This window comes from Lissotriton vulgaris, chromosome 4_1, assembly GCF_964263255.1.
Source record: "Lissotriton vulgaris chromosome 4_1, aLisVul1.2, whole genome shotgun sequence".
NCBI lineage: Eukaryota > Metazoa > Chordata > Amphibia > Caudata > Salamandridae > Lissotriton > Lissotriton vulgaris.
Window position 1 is genome coordinate 1,537,912,940 of NC_141691.1, and position 17,950 is coordinate 1,537,930,889.

Sequence of the window (17,950 nt, forward strand, 5' to 3'; positions counted from 1 at the left end):
TGGGGGTCACATTTAAACAAATAGATTAAAAAAAAACCGATATATTGATCTTAGAATTAAAAAAACCCAAAGGACCTACACTTTATGTGATCAATATTTATAGTAGACCGCATAACCCATGTAAGGAGTCACCAGTAATAACGCAGCTATGTAACATTATCTCGGAGCTGGGCGACAATCCTATGTTAATTATAGGTGGTGACTTTAACAGGAACTTTGAGCCCATTCTAGGTCTGGAAGATGTTCACAGGGATGAGGATACAGGGATGAGGATACCGTTAATAATATTCCTTATATTGATGCAGAGTACAAAGTTGCATGTACAACAAGTGCCCTACAAATTCTAAGCATGACACTTGAACATAGACTACGTGAATGTAATGGGTGATTTCCCTCCGACTGTCCTACTCGACCAACATTTGTCAGAGGGGTTTGCATAAGCCATCTAGATTATATCTTAGTTTCTCTGGCCTTATGGCCAATGCTAGTGGATATAAGGGTAGACAAGCGTACTGAAAGTGATCACTTTCCACTTTCCTTGTGCACTCAAGACTCACTTTTTATCTCCTCTAGCGTAAAAGGTAGTACGGACCTCATATCCTCACGTGAACCTATAGAATCCAACAATCGCAGGTGCCTGAAGTGGCCCGCGGTATTGGGTAGTGGGGGCACTGTCAGGAAGGTCTATCAACTCTTTGTTAAATACATGACTCCATTAGTTGATGCTGACGTTGTTATTGATAACTCACTTGTCATGGAGACCCATGATCAGTTAATTTCCGAACTTGGTATTGCTCTAACAAAGGCGATAAAAAGGAAGGACTCTGAGCGCCGGTCTCATACACAGGAAAATCTTGTGTACAACCAAGCTTGTAGACGAGCTAAAACAAATCTTATCAAAGCTGTGAAAGGAAAACAATTAGACATTGTTAGAGCTAAGAGGACACAGTATAAAAAAACTGTTCAGATAGCCAAGATGGATTGGGATGAGAGGGTCTGGTCGGATCTGCTTGAGGCCTGCAAACTAAACGATCAGAACTCTTTCTGGAGCCTCATTGCAAGGGGCACGAAAGGGGTCACAGTGGCAAATGACAGATTTCTTGAAGAAAACACCTGGGTCAAACACTTTTCCTTGCTCTACTCTTGTAAAGGAGAAGAGGAAGACTGTGTAATACAACGAATCAGGTTAGCCCCATATGAGAATCCTTTAATTTTTAACTTAATGGAGACCATCTCAGCAATTAAGGCGGTGAAATCGGGTAAAGCCCCAGGTCCAGACAGAATACCAGGGGACCTCTGGAAGCATGAGGATTTTATTTGGGCTCCCTACATTAATTTACTTACAAATAAAATAACCAGAGGGGCCCCAATTCCGGAGACCTGGAGGGTCGTGAATATATTTAAGAAAGGTGATAGGTCTAATCCATCTCATTATCGACCTATCAGCTTGATTGATGTGCTGCAAAAAATATTTTCCCGCCAACTTCTTAGTAGGCTTAATGCATGGGTCGAGGACCACTCCATTCTTACAAAGTACCAGGCTGGTTTTAGACCTAGAATTAGTACAGTGGACCAGGTTTTTAGATTTTTATGTTTAATCTGGAAATATATTAACATAAAGAACTCCCATATGTATGTGGCCTTCGTTGATCTAAGAGCAGCCTTTGATCTTGTTCAGAGGGGGAACCTCTGGAGAACGCTAAATGATATGGGTGTCCCTTGGAACATTCTCCAACAACTGATCAGACTGCACGAGAAAAATTTTGCAAGGGTCAGATGGGGGCCAAACGGGGAGCTGAGTGAGAAAATAGACATAGCGAGAGGAGTTAGGCAAGGATGTGTCATAGCGCTTACTTTATTCTCCCTTTATGTTAATGACATCCCTGACACCCTCTTGGGCTGCGAGCATGACTTTCCCAAGTTGTGTGGTCAAGCCGTTCCGGCACTATTATTTGCGGATGACACTATTTTAATTTCCCAAACCCCTAAAGGACTCCAGAACCTTCTTAATAAATTTAGGTTGTATTGTCAGGACAAGAAGCTCGAAATTAACTCGTCCAAAACTAAGGTCATGGCAATCAACCCACATAAAGGTTTTAACAAAACTTTTTATATAAATAATGAAAAAATTGAAGAAGTCCAAAGTTTTAAGTACCTGGGTATCACTTTACATAGTAAAATATCTTGGAAATCTCAACTAGAAACCTCAAAGATCAGACTAGTTCAGAATCAAGCTCCTATTTTAAGGAAACACAAAAATAGTCATTATAAATCAGTTACTCCAGCAATCACTTTGTTCAAATATAAAGCACAATCTGCTTCCCTTTACGGTGCAGAACTCTGGGGACATATCTCGAAAGGCACTTTCTTGGTCCAGGAAAACAAATTTATCAGACAGTTGCTAGGTATACCTATCTCTACTCCCCTTAATCCGGTTATATGGGATCTTAATTTTCGCCGATCAGATGACCATGCTGCATTGCGCCCATTGTTATATTGGGTCCGTCTCTGGTTCACTGACGAGCTAGTGGACTACAGAGAGGCTCTAAAGGAGATAATGGCAATAAAAAACTCTACATGTTTAATATGGCTGGCCTACATCGAAAAATGGTTAACAAAGCTGGGTTTAAGTAGTTTATGGTCAGATCCGGATTTGATTACCAATAACTCTAAGAAATTGTTAAAGAATAGGTATTGGGAATATATTAAAGATTCTGTGTTGAGAAATCCTAACCTGGGGACTCTGACCCTTGGGTTCTTCGAATTACAAATGGATATGAAACTAGAATCTTTTATGGACGAAATCTACCCACCAATGGCCAAATCTTTATATCTAAAATTTCGCTATAGTGCCCTCCAAATTAAATCTAGGACTTCGAAATGGCACTGCAATAAAGGACCAGGAGGTAGCACTGGATCCGATTTATGCGAAATGGGCCTGAGGTAAGACGAGTCCCATGTGTTATTTATATGTCCCGCTTACTTATATGCAAGGAAAAAATGGCTAAAACCCATATGCCAACTCCTGGGCCTTCGCCATATTAAAGTTGGCGAAAGAGTGTTTAAAGGTGATACTGCATGCCCAATAGTATTCAGTCTAAGCCGCTTCCTCCTATCAGTAGCAATAGTCAGGAAGAGAAAAGGCTATAAAATGTAAAGTAAATAGAGAGATGGCATGACTGTAGTTCAGCAGCTGAATGTATCCTGACTTGTGCCTATTGTATTTGAACTAATTGCGCATACGTAATCTTTACTGGAACGTGTGTGCATTATGTAATTATCTAATGTAACCCAACTGATATTATTACTAACAAGTGGTGCATGTAACTGAATATGATCTAGGCTTATATTGTAATTGAATACGATCTAGGCTTATACTGTAACTTTGACTAGATAATGATAATAGGAATTGGCCTGATCTTAGTGTTTACTGGTACTTTGTTTTTATTGTTTCATAACATCTTTTTAAATATTATGGATTGCTATTTATTGAATGTTCCTCGAATATGTGCACTGATTTAACTGAGAAGGACCTTGCTGCTAGTTCTCCTTTATTCTTAACCTGGTATTTTGTAGATATATATATTGTATTATAATGTTTTAAAATGTATTGTATTGCATTCTTTTAAGGTTGTTAACCGAAATAAAGAATAATGAAATAAGAATGACAATGAGTAAATGCTACTCAGACATACCTTGGGATGTTGTGAAAATTGAACCGCCGTTGTTTGACACAGCAATACCCGTAACTGCCCTGTAATTAATGCAAAATAGTATTAAATATGAGAATAAGTGTTTGTAGTTGAAACTATTAAGTACAACGTAAGAAGTACATTTGTCAATTTATTTTACTTCACAGAAACCATGTAAGTAGTTAGAGTTCAACAAATATTTCTAAATGTAGACATATAGCAAGCTTGTAGCTTTCAAAGTATTAGTTAGCTAAAATGAAGATGTGTATATCAACTATCCCGTATAATTATAAAAACAAAAATTACTGTTCATAAAACTCATTACATTCTACTCTCCATTCATTGCAACTGAACTCACAACAAAAAAAGCTAACCAACTTCAATCCCTATACAGATACTAGTTAGCTTGGTTTAAAATATTTTTACATTTTCAAGAACTCCATACCATATTATGCTATCTTTATAAACTTTATAAACTCTCTAATGAAGGTGGCTGACAACGCAACTCTTCTTCGTAACAAGACATGCAAATACAATTTGTGAAAAGCTTACACCTGTGTTTATTTATATAGCAGTAAAACCACCACTAATGAAAATGTCATCAACGACAAGGCAGACTGTTATTGTTTTCAGAAAGAAGCAGGCTTTCTTGAGAAAAATCATTCCAGAATTTTTTCCCCATTATGGCTAAAAATCAGTCTCCTTAGTTGGATCGCTTGAATCTGTGGCTCACCAGTAAAGCCTTTCCAGGCTGACCTTGGTTCTTCTACTGAAATACCTACAAACACCTTGCCATAAAGATTCCTGGGAAGGTCATATGACATTACCATTGATATCCAAATTATGCTGCAGAGTTCTCTATATTGCTAGGAAAATATTTATCCCTGGTGGTGGAAGCCCTTCTGTACACTCCCACCATATCTGTGCAGGATTCATTCCCCTTCCCATCGTGGAAAAGGACTTATGCCAGCCCAGTACACGAGTAAAAAGAAACTTACAGTTTACAGACTGGAAAGGGGACTACGAAGAGTTTGTGAACGGTCTGTGGAATTTGCACACTTAAGGGTGACCACACCTTGAAACACCTAAGAACACCCATATTTCCCTTCCACTGAGTGGCATTTCCACATGCACAGAACTTGTGACAGAGATCTCCGTGCACGCAAATGGACTCATGGCTGACAGGAATCCGTTTTGTGAATTCCTGGCGGGAGTAAAAAAGGTACATTCAGTTGTAAACTTAATTTTGTGCCAGAATTTACCTCCGTGAATAGAGCAACTTATTTTCTCCAATTGATTGCTGTACTGATTTGATCAAGTACTGGAGCAATGAAGAGCAGGGAACTGTACAGAGTAGATGTGCTTCAGAGACAGTGTCCAGGTCCTCACTGGTGTCACAATCTATGTATCACAGCGTGAGGTATTGAACTATTATCTAGAATTATTGGATGCCATGCCATTTGATTGGGCCACAGCTCTTACTTCAATGCGATGGAGAAAATCCATGTACTTAACATTCTTTATTGCTCCTAGAATTTGGGGCTAATGCAAATTTAAACAAACAATTGTAAAACTTTGTTCTAGTCCCCCTTGGGAAAGCAGGATCGTTCAGCTCAACAGTGTGTAAAGTACAGAGCACTCAGGTGACACCCTAATGGTTTTCATAAACCTCACAAATATATTACAAAAAAAGTCTCCAGTGTTCACATACTGAAAACTTACTCTTTGTGTATCTGAAGTTGGTCCACAATCTCTAGTTTGCTGATGTTGCTCCATGCAAGTGTTTTACTTTCTTCTGTAAGATCTTCAAATGATTCCTCACTAGGAGAAACTGCAAGCACAACATACCAAAAAGTAAACTAGTAAATGGAATCCAATCAGTAATCAAATGGGACAAGCATTAACAAACAAGGTTGAGGTTGATAAACAAAAGCAGAAAAACTGGTGTAAATCTGGTTCTTTTACATATTATAAGATTTTATGTGTGGAGCCTGAATAAGATATGACACCATTGATTAAACCCCACAGACCTACACAACAAACTATGTGCCAAGAGTGTAAGCTGTGTAAAGAAGCTGCACTGGTGCTTTACTGGTTATAGCAGTCATTTGTGGAAGGGAATACTTTCCTGTTGCTATCAGGGCTGCAGCTGCTCTGCCTGGAAGGGAATCCAATTTCTACCTCTGCTCCATGTGTTGAAGCCTCCACTGCTAGTTCACTGATTGTAGCTAGTCTGCACTGAAGGGACGCTTGCACTGGTACTATCAGTGCTGCATCTGTTCTGTGCACAGGGGAAGTTTGCACTTCAATAGCCTCTGCTGTTCCAGTTAAGTGCCAGTCTGTGAAGGAAGCCTGCAACTGCTATTTGCATTGTAGTAGTGCTAATGAAGACAGAATCTATAAATGCTGTGTGTTCCACATCTACACCATCTGCTGTTCCAGACAAGTGTCAGTGTGTGAGGGAAGCTTACACGGCTAGATTTGTTGCAGCTGTCCCTGATGAGACAACATCTTTATGTGCCATCTGTGAATTGTGTACAGCTTACACTGCTTGCTCACTCAGAGCTACTGGTGTGCAACAAAAGTTTGCTCTGCTACCGCCAGTGCTATACCTGTTCTGTGGGTGAAGGACGCCTGCACGTCTATGTCCTTTACTGTTCCAGTTAAGTGTGTGCCTATGAGAGAAACTTGCACTGTTGTTTCTTCCAGTGATGTATTTTATCAGCACAGGAAGGAAGCTTCCATTGCATCTGCCTCTGCTATGTCCAACAGAAACAACACAGACACCATTGGAGATTCTTGCATTGCTTCCGCCCACTTTGGGTCTTTCTGACAATTCTTCTACTGTTACAGCACCAGCGCGTTGAGGGAAGCATGAAGTGCTGCCAATTTGGTAACTATTATTAAAGCTTTAGAAATAAGCTTGCATGCCAATATCGATGCTGGCTGATCCTTGTTTGTGATTGCATTCAGCTGTTTGTGTAAAATGTGTGGTACTGCCCAAAGCCACTATGTGTTATTTTTCCAGAATGATGAAAAACAAATAGGCAGTACTGAATTCACAGCAAGAGGATATCCTTGTTATTCAATGCGGTTAGTTCATTGGCCAACACCACACAAATCTCTCTAATACACACAGGGCAAGGAAGGGTGAGGATGACTTACCTCGCTCCAAAAGGCAAAGAGGGCGTTAAGGAATTCCAAGGTTTGCTCTATTCTGAGGAGAGCAGATAAGTCTAGGGGATGACGGTGGGGGGTATGTTCACTAGAAATATATGTCAGATACCCAGTAAAGCGTTTTTATGGTCAGGCTTGACGGCGCAGCTGTTTCCAGACTGTTATGTAAAGATCACTAGAGAGGGGCTTTGAGTCAGTCTACGTGTTGGGAGCCAGGAGTACATGTTTTGATTAGGCAAAGTTTGTGGACTTCAACAAAAAAGTGCTTGCCCTCCACACGCTGGGATCATTTTCTTTATCCAGTTGATTGAGCTTGAACTTTTAAGGGCAAACACATGACATTGTAAAGCTATTAAAGTGTCTTAGAAAACTAGAAAATTGGTGGTATTTTTCTCTGACAGCGGCACAGATGGAGTTAGGCAGCCACTTATCTTCATGGATGTTTAGGTCTGGCTTGAAAGGCTCACCTGACCTTTTAACCTCAACTAACATTATTATACAGTTCTTTGCTTCCACATAAATACATATCTATTCCCATGCGATTTACTACTAATGCTTAGGATTACTATACAATATTTCTTTAAAGTTAGACCTATTGCATTGCCAATGCTTGTTGTTACATTTGAACAACAGAAGGTCTGGGAGCGCCGGCCAAACCAGGAGCAAACCCAGATGAGGAAGCATGCCACCAGTAATGGTTGAGGGCTTGTGCTCCTAAAAAGGAGCCACTTTTGATAACCAGGACAGGTCCAGTCCCGTTGGCTGTTGTCCTGCCTTTGTTATGGAACAGTGAGCTTGTTTGGTTAGACCCTCTCAATGGCTCCTTTGGCCAGCAAAGGCTGCAAAAAAAAATGGTGCTCTTTCAGCCGTTCTGTGGATGGTGGCAAGTTAGGCAGCGTTTCCGGAAGTGGAAGGGCATAACCCCATTTATGTCTGGTTGTGCTTAATCCTGCCAGCAATGGGATGAGTGTGCTGTGTTAAGGACCTATTAAAGGTTCAGAGGCTGTGGTAGCCGGAAGGGTGGGGAACTGACAATATGCTCGGTGTGGGTTCTATGTCCTCTTTGAGATTTGCGACCCCAGCCATGAAAGCACTGGGAAGCTTGCTGGACTAGGGGGGTAAGAGTGGTATTGCAGATGCCCATGGGAGGCCCAGCCGTGGATACTGAGAGTGAAGACTGTTGCTGTTTCCGGAAACCCAAGGAAAGTCTCAGGGGTCTGGCAGTGACCCTGTTCCACTTGACGTGTCAGCCTTGTTGCCGAAGAGGTGGGAGCCGTCAAAGGACATGTCTATCAAAGAGAATTGGGCAACCAGTGAAAATCCAGTGGACCTCAACCAAGCATGACGGAGTGCCATTGTAGTGGCCATGGTACTCCCTAGTGAGTCAGTGGTGTCCATTACACATCAAATCGTGAACTTCCCTGCATCCTGGCCATCAACTAATGCCTGGTTCAGAATGGCTCAGCCCTCTTCAGGAAGCACAGGCCGCAGTTGCACAACAGAATCCAACAAGGCATAAGTGTATCAGTCCAATAGACATGCAGCATTCACTGACCGCAATGCCAAGCTGGTGGAAGAGAAGATCTACTTTCCAAAGATATCCAGCCTCCTGGATTCCCTATCTGGAGGGCTAGTAGGGAAATTGTTTACTTTGCCTGTCGAAGCATGCACCAACAAGCACTCAGGAAAGAAATGTTGGAAAGGAAGACTGGGCCTCCAGGGCCAGGACAATACGGGCAGGCAATCATTCTGTCCATGGCAGCCCCAGTGCGGGGTTTGGCCAAGGCCCCCAGGAGAACATCAGTGAGGGCCTCATTAACGAGAATCAGTGGCTCTTTAGAACTTTCCCCCAGTTGAAGCACCTCTTCAAGACATTGGTCGTGACCTCGATGGAGGGTAGCTGTAGGTTAAAGACCTCTGCCACCCAGCGCATCACTACAGTTAAAGATGCGCCTTCCTCCACGGCAGGACCCAAGGAAGAAATCAGGCCAGAGTCTGGAGAAGTGTCCAGGCCTTTGGCGTCAACCAGCTCCACGTACGAGTCGTCCTCCAGTAAGCCGTAACCCTCTTCATCATCCACTCCTTCTGGAAAAGAAGGTCTATCTAGGGGTGGCAAGTACAGGAGCTGACATGGTCCGGGCGGGGCAGATGTCGACATCGAGTGGACGTCTTGTTGGAGTTGGAGAGGAGAACTGGTTCTTCAATCAGCGCCGATGGTACCAGAGAATGAGTCAGGTGGACTGGGACCGTGAAGGGTTGTGGCACCAGTGTTGGAGTCAGTGCGGATCCGTGACGGATCCAGAGGGCCTGGCTCGCGTCGAGGGCATACCTGCCAACGGTAATCCAGCAGAGGCAGCTATCGCCTCCGTAGGACCAAAAGGCGTGCCAGAGGGAGCGGTTAGCCATATGATAGGAGTCCAAGAATTGTACAACTCCTTGAGTTTGCCAGGTCTGGGGAACTCAGGAAAGCAAGGAGAGGACCCAGCCACCGGCTCCACTTTTGGAGTGCAGGAGTGTGGCCTAGAAGCACGGTTGTTGCTAGGAAAAGTCGAAGAACGTTTCAACTTTTTATTCTTGTTCTTCTTGATCGTACTACACTTTGAAGACGCTGATTTAGAATGTGATGAGAATAGTCTGCAAGATTAGCTGGATCAGCTCCGAGAACGAGCATGCAATTTCCAACGGGAGGCACAGAGCTTTTTTCTGCTGATCTGCCAGGAGCTTCATCGCAGGCTTGCAAAATCACCTTCAGCTGCAAGGACTTGCAGTTGGAGCAGGCGTCATGGCCCAACCCCATATTTTACAAAGACAAGGGAACCCAAATAGTGGTCGGGTACCTTGGGTTTGAAATCTTTTAAGGAACAATGGTCCCTAATGGAGAAGCTTTTTTGAAAGAACATGTATATAAAAATGCAATGATATCTATTTTTGGCTGTCCAACTGGACATAATCATTAAATGTAAACAATTAAGGAAGACAAGTGGAGATATATATATCATAAGAGCAGAAAGGAGCTCAGGCAAAACAAAAGCTGTGGCCAGACATATTGCAACAATTGGGCCAACAAAGAATACATTATAGCATCCTAGCACATAATAATACAAAGAATACGATTATATCAGAGTGCAAGAAGTCGATGACATTTGAGTGGACCTGAAGGAGGAGCCTTACGCAGAGCTGAAAATGATCTGCACTGAAGGCAAAGTGATGGATGGCAATAAGAGCCAGCCCGGAGCAAGGGGAGCCTGCAGCCAAATCATAGTGGCCAAGGACATCTGCAAAGACATATGGAACCATCAAAACACTGTAGAATTTAGAGAATGTGCACTTCTGCTGACACACCTAACATTCCTGCCTTTTAGGGAACCTATATGACATTTCATTTTGCCTTCCGGTACCCCACCACTCATATTGTCAGCAGATGTTTGCTATGATTCTGGAACCTTTGCAGCCATCATACTACTAAATTTAGTTTTAAAGTTGTTGCCATTTTTAAGTGGGATAGGACTCTACACCTACACCCTCCCAACAGATACTGTAGCAATATAACCATCTATAACAGCCACTTCCTCACTACTCACTATAGATTAAAACAGTTTCATGTCGGTCTGCTGTACTCAAAAATTCTACCCTTACTCTCCATGCCCAAATTGTGATTTACAGTGCTCTACTGCCTTCAAAGGCAGGTTTTAATTTTATTTAGTCTCAGTAATCTTACAACAAGTTCTTATAATGGGATGATTAGGAAACTATCACACTGGAAACCGGATCTGCAGACACAACCCTGCACTACCAGAAAATGCGATTGGATGTTAAATAATACAGAGAAGCCATTTAACAAATGCTAGGCCTGCATTATGCAAGGTACACTCTAACATTCCGTACAAGAGACATGTTTATCTGCAAATAACTGGATATGATGCACACTCACCAGGATAGTCTACGAAGGATGCACTTTGGCTAGATGACCGAGAGATACTCCTCCATTTGTGTGTTATCCTTTGAGGATGAGGTTTTGTAAAAAGCTGTTTTGGGGTCTGTCCAAATTCCAGAATTTGCGTAAGCATTGCTATTTCATGATCGGGATCCTCTATACTTTTAAGAAAAAAAAAAAACATTTTTAGAAAATGGGGCATTTTCAATCTATTTAAACTCTATTCTGTATGTTCACACTGCAACAATGAGAATGCTTAAAGAAACATGCTAGGAAATGTAATGCAGGCACCTTTGCGACAAAGAACATCATGCATACTCCCAAACCTGGGGAGACAGTGGGCCTCAAAGAATCCCCAATAGGAATACAGATATTAACCATAAAAAAAAGGTTTATCTTGAACATGCTACATAACTGGGATATGAACGTGTTATAGGATTCCTCTGAGGGTGCCCAATAAAAGTGGGCGTTTAAATAAGACATTCACAAAAAATGCAATGCGCCTAAAAGAGATTGAAAGACTAACCGTGGCCTAAGCATTTTTAGTCTCTTTTGCAGTGGTTGATATATGAATGTTAGCGATACCGTGGGGTTGATTTGTGGATCCCCCAGATCAATAGACTGTGTAGAAATGCCTTAATAGATTATGCTGGGACAAACAGCCATATATTCAACTAGATGACTGTTAATACCGCATACAGTTTACTTTTTAATATTTGGTATAGTGTAAACCTAGCTTCAAGGAGCAGTGCTGCCTGCGCTTTACAGAGAACATTTTAATTGCAATAGGAGTGTCTCAAACATGAGCTGTGGAACAGTGTGGCATCCGTTTGGGAATGGATTAGAGAAACCAGAGGTTATAAGAAAGTGGGTGGAACATAAAACAGGGGAAGGGCTAGGCAAAACATTGTAAAGATGGTTTTTATATGAGAAATACTGTACACATATAGCATTACATGGACATACACAGAAGAATAAAGCAATTTGCATTGAATCACATGGTTCTCAAGACTCTTGAGTGAAATTTTCTAAGTTAAGTGGCTAAGGTCCCTTTGCATAGGTTGCCAAAAGAGGGCTGAAGATCAAATTCATAAGTGAACTGGGTAGGCTAGATGGGCCTGGCCCTCCTCTCCTTTGCACCCTGCCTCCGCTTTAACCTCCCCTGTCACTCACAATGCACTCATAGATCTTGATAAGTTTTTGAAGTGGAAGTATTTTCATGAATGCATGATGAGAATATGTATACGTGATTACAAGTATGAAAAATGTATAATTTGTAAGCCACAGGTATTTATTTTAAGCAATCTATGATTTCACTGTAAATAGAAATGAATGTAATTGATCAGACAACAACAATACTGCACCTTTGCCCAGACATATGGACAATTTTGTGTCTTGCTGCCACTTCACATCTCTGCCAGTGTTCGTATTCCACCCACCATAGTGGTGTATGTTCAAATGTTTTCAGTTTTAGAATCAGGGAGAGAGGGAGGCTAACACTATGAATTCAGCAGTGGATCGACTGATTCACTAGTTGAATGAAGCCCAGGTTATATATCTAATTTCTTGGGTGTCTGACCAGAATGCAGCATAAGCTGATATCATTCAGGAGGAATGTCTTTTTGGAGCTAATGTCTAGTGTGGAATTCACAATATCGTCTGAGGAGGAGTTTGCATTTTTTAGTCCTGTAAACGAGTGTACTGCCTTACTATTTCACAATCAATAAGGTATTTGAAGGATTAAGAGGCAAGCACTTAAATGTGCATGCATCCACCAAACTTTAGACGACGTATACCTCTCTCTCTCTTTCTTTAATATGTGTGAAAGGTTTTTGCCAGCTGAAATGTTTTTAGCAGCTGAACTAGTGTTAACGAGTGCTCCCACAGAACTAACTGGGTGAGGTGGTCTCCTACTTTTCTACTGTGGCTGTAGAAATCAGCCTTATGCTGAGAAAAAAGATATCTATATAACATGTTGCAGCTTTTTAAAGGGGCTGACCAAAATGAAGTAGCTGCGTGGCTGGGCTATCTACCTGTAGCCAGCGTAATGGTGAGGGGTTGGCTACTTCTTAGGTTCAATAGTCAGTTGTGACGAGGGTCCCACGTCTTGTTGGTGGTGACTTCCCTTGCTGAGTCATTGTGATTCTTGTAGATGATTTCCAGTTGGATATTTGTTATTATTCTTACATTACTATGTGCACAGTCTTTATTTATCAGGTGGTGTAGGATGGGTAGTGATGGAGGGAGGTTGAGAGGGAGGATGATTTTTCAATTGTCTGGCGATTTCTTTAAGTAAGACAAAACATTCGTCAATGGCTTCTAGGATGACTTGGCTAGCTTTCATCATGATCCTACCATAGTTAAACATGTTTATAGTTGAAGGCTAAGCCTTTAATAGCGAATGATGAAAATAAACGGATGTTTACATTAGCAATTGCATCTGAGCGCAATAACAGGAAAGCCTCCTGACGATCAGGTCTCAAGCTGTGTTGCTCCTACTTCCTTTCTTTGGCCAAAATAGAAGTTGCGTAAGGCGCAGTCAAATTATAGATCAGCAATTCAAAAAGCTATATGTGCAAATACAAATAAAGAATTTGATAACATTCTCACTGGATTTCATAAACCTAATTGCACAGAAGGCACTCATCCTCTGACTCATGAATTTACTAACAAACTGGCAAACCATTACATAACCAAAGCAGACATGTTGGACTCCTATTTAAAACAAAGAAAACCACCAGCAGTAACCCGTTCTTAAGAATCCCCCCAAAGTGTAGCCTATCCCAGCCTCAGCATTCCTTCAAACACCAATCGCAAGATTAATTTATGGATCTGGTCAAAGCAAGCAAGCCAGCCGGCTGCCCTTCTGACCATTGTCCACCAACAATCTTCAAGAACATTCTTTTAACTACCTCTGCTGCCACACCAGTAACCAAAAATCCTAAAAAATTAATTAAATACAGGAATCTTTCCAGAAGACTTAACAAGCATTTACAATGCAATGGTCTCGTCTTTGTTAAAGTTAGAGCTATTGGCATTGCTCATGACATTATTTTTGTTTTTAAAACATGAATAAATGGCATTGTTATTTACAATGCCAATAGCTTAATCTCTCGAAAATGCGAGACCTATTGCATTTGCACCCACACACACACACAGAGCCACACGCACCCACAGACACACACACAGAGCCACAGAGCCACACAGCCACACACAGAGAGCCACACACACACAGAGCAACACACACAGAGCCACACACACACACACACACACACACACACAGAGTCACACACACACACACACAGAGTCACACACACAGACAGAGCCAAACACACACAGACAGAGCCACACACACACACAGACAGAGCCACACACACTCACACAGACAGAGCCACACACACTCACACAGACAGAGCCACACACACACACAGACAGAGCCACACACACACACACAGACAGAGCCACACACACACACACACAGAGCCACACACACACACACAGAGCCACACACACACACACAGAGCCACACACACAGAGCCACACACACAGAGCCACACACACAGAGCCACACACACAGAGCCACACAGACAGAGCCACACAGACAGAGCCACACACACACAGACAGAGCCACACACACACAGACAGAGCCACACACACACAGAGCCACACACACACACACACACACACACACACACACACAGACAGAGCCACACAGACAGAGCCACACACACAGACAGAGCCACACACACACACACACAGACAGAGCCACACACACACAGAGTCACACACACACACAGAGCCACACACACACACAGAGCCACACACACACACAGAGCCACACACACACAGAGCCACACACACACTACACTGCATATTCCTAAACAGCTGCGCTAACATCCCATGGATCTCTAGAAATGTACAATAGCTGCTTAATAGGCAGCTGCAATTACATTCCCTGGGTGTTTAACAGTCTTTAATGACATTTCCACAATCGTAAAGAATCTAGAATTATGCGGTTAGGCTTCCTTGTAACCTTTGACATTGGTAGTCACACTGCAACTGTAACGGGATATATATAGCTACATACTACAGGGACATTTACACACATACGTTTCCTGGCTGTGGAGGTTACATCATCTAGTAATTTCAGTGTGTACACATGTATGGTTACATTCCAAAGTCATTCCCTTGTATTAAGACATCTGGGACGGTACTTTTAGGGCATCCAGGCGTCTACAGCAACAATGCTTTGGCAGGCAGCCATCTAGGCTTACATTCCCATTGTAGGCAGGCGCTAGTTACATTCCCTTCACATACAGGCCTCTTGGCACTGTCCCCCGTGAGGACAGACCTCTAAGGTTACACCCCCTTGGTAGGGAGCATCACTGGTTACATTCTCTGGCTCTCTAAAAGAACTAAGAGGAGTCTCTGTAAAGCTATATCAAAGGCTTTGAGCAGTGGTGCTGCTGCGGAGTTTAGGTTTTTTTTTCACCCTCAGGGTGAGGGCAAAATTGGAGAGCCCACTAGGGATCAGTCTCAGCACCTGCTTTTAAGAACTACCGGTGCTCGGCAGGACCCGGCCCACTTAAAGCCCTTTTCACCAGTCCAACCCCGTTTGGTATTACTGCAAGGTACCTGCAAACTGCATCTTGGTCAATATAGTTTTACCCCGCCACCCCCAGGTTTCGCAGGCCTGCACCACAGACTCACCGGTGTTGTAAACAAGCAGCTCGTCCACTATCCCTACGTTGCCGCCTCCGAACAACACGATGAGCTCCTTGATGGACACTGCGCGATGTCCGTGCCGGTGCCTCGGCACCGGGCTCGAACAGCCCACCACCCGCTTCCAGCAGGGCTGCAAGGCTTTGGATGGGGGCTCGGAGGTGGGGGCCGCAGGGGGGGTAGCGGCAGCCATTGCGTCCGAGTAAAATAAACCGCAAATGTGACGTAGTCAGGTGCGACAAAAAAAGTACAGAACTGGGTTTAGACTGGGGGTACTCTTCGTTATTGGGGGGCTTCATGGGAGCACCGGAGGGGGCTGGTTTACAGGCCGGACATGGAGCCTGTGGGAGCCGCCATCTTGTGTGTTTGTTACGGCAAACTCCACCCACCCTTCAAACTTTAAAAAAGGAGGCGGGGACACCGGGAGGGAGGGCAGGCGACCAAAACAAAGAACCGTGGTGTCTCCAAAGTAAAGAAAACAAACGCTCTGACAAACATATGACAGCTCGGCCCAAGGTGGAGGGGTTCTTTGTCTCTTCCCAGCGCGCGCTGCCGTACAGAGCGGGATCTCCTCAGATCTCGCAGGGAGACGCCATCTTGTGACCATTAAAGGAAGTTTTTTAACAAAATTACCATATCAAAAAATAACATCTTTTATAAATATAAATATGTCAGGGAGCAGCCATCTTGTCATCTTCCTCCTAGAAAATGGCGGCCACGAGTGTTAATATCACTTTATTTTTCTCCACTTGTATCAGCGCTGGTCATGTGCTGTGCATCGGATATTGCATTCTTTCCAGCTCTGCCGTGCTGTATTCCAAGTGCGGGGAAGGCAAAACTGGGAATTGTTCAAATGTTTCTGTTGGTTATTGCAGATCCTCCTACCGATCTTTAATTTCTCAACTAGTAGTTACCTCCGACTGTACTGTTGTGTAGGACGAAAGTTGATCAGAAGCGACAGTAACGCCAATTTGCTTTAGCGAAGGCATCTATTTTTTTCATGCCGAAGGACCAGGTTTTTAGAACCTAGCGGCGCCAGGGAAAATGCCCGATGCCTTCGAGTTCCCCTGCCTTGGCAAACAGAGACACGGGACGCTTCTTGATGACGTCAAAGACCAAAGTTTATTGGCTGCAACCAGGAACAGAGATCTACGAAGCACAACACGGGTGGTTCGCTAGAGACTGCACAAATTCAAGGAGCGGAGCATGGTCTTTTATGCCAAAAATCACATTCCAAAGGTGGCATCAGTTACATACAAACTAACCAATCACATGGTGACATTTCAAACATATCGCATGACGACAATCCCACTTTCTGTTGTCCAGCCCACCAGAAGTGACCAAGCACATTCCAATTTCTTGTTCGATCAGGCCGGACAAACCCATCATAAAACTTCAACTTTATCTGGCCAGCTGCTTAACAAGGAACTGGCTCAGCGAGGTCAGCCTCGGGCAAGGGAGTCAGTTCGGACAGGTCATTCAGAAGTCAGCTAAGGTGTACCTGTCCCAAGGATGCGCTTGGCCGTAGTCATCGGCCTATGTGAGGGCAACCACACAAAATGGCTGCCATTCACAAAATGGAACCCGAAGGTTCAAACGAAATCCCTAAATACATAGTGTTCTCTTTGATCGATTAATGCGAAAACACTCGTACATACCGCACTCATGATTTGCGGTCCGCTGACACCAAAATCGTCTATTTCCGACGACCTACAACGCCTTCCCGCGCAGGGCCAAATCTTTGGTACTCCCCACTTTCCAGCACCAGTAATGGCGACAAATCCCCGGATGTTGCGTTACGTGAATTCACGCGTGGCCACACACCACAAGAATACAAATACAGCTAAAAAATAAAGGCACCTTTCACATCCAGATATACACTTTCTGGAGTGAAGTAGTGTGCGCGTTTATAAGTGATGTGTGTTAAGGACGATATCTGTGGAAGGAACTAAGTCCCGTCCTTTTCAGACTGGGGGCGTGGTTTTCTTTCTCTCCTCTTCCCATTGGCTGGAATGTAAACAACGGCCGTGTTTTGACTTGTTGTTGTTTACATTCCAACCAATGGGAAGAGGAGAGAAAGAAGCGAAAAAACACCCTTCAAGCCGAAAAGACGGAGCTTAAATTGAAAAACAAATCTCTTCTCCAATAGCTGGTCGCCGTTTAGGAAGCCAGCCAGTGGAGAAGAAGGGCGAGTTTAAGCCTCACTACTAAGAAACATAAAATCTCGCCAGCGAGACTGCGCATGTGCGCAGCCTACGCTAGCCAAGACCTAAAAGGTATACATACATCCGCTATCAAAGAAAGCGAATCTGGACACATATCACCCAGACAACTACAGACCGATTACAAATGGACCTTTCCTAGGCAAAGTGATAGAAAGAGCAGTATTCGCCCAGTTGTCAGAATGCATTGAAGAGAAGTCCTT

General features: G+C 43.3%; 1 protein-coding gene across 1 annotated transcript in view; it reads right to left on the reverse strand.

The window, feature by feature from the left end:
• Positions 1 to 17,950, reverse strand: part of NSMAF (neutral sphingomyelinase activation associated factor) — a 606,375-nt gene that overhangs the window by 124,430 nt on the left and 463,995 nt on the right. Inside the window, exons 21-23 of the mRNA XM_086965781.1 lie at positions 10,801 to 10,964; positions 5,415 to 5,523; positions 3,696 to 3,754 (exon numbers count right to left, since the gene is read on the reverse strand). Coding sequence (XP_086821907.1) covers positions 3,696 to 3,754; positions 5,415 to 5,523; positions 10,801 to 10,964 — 332 coding nt within the window. The remainder of the gene's footprint in view (positions 1 to 3,695; positions 3,755 to 5,414; positions 5,524 to 10,800; positions 10,965 to 17,950) is intronic.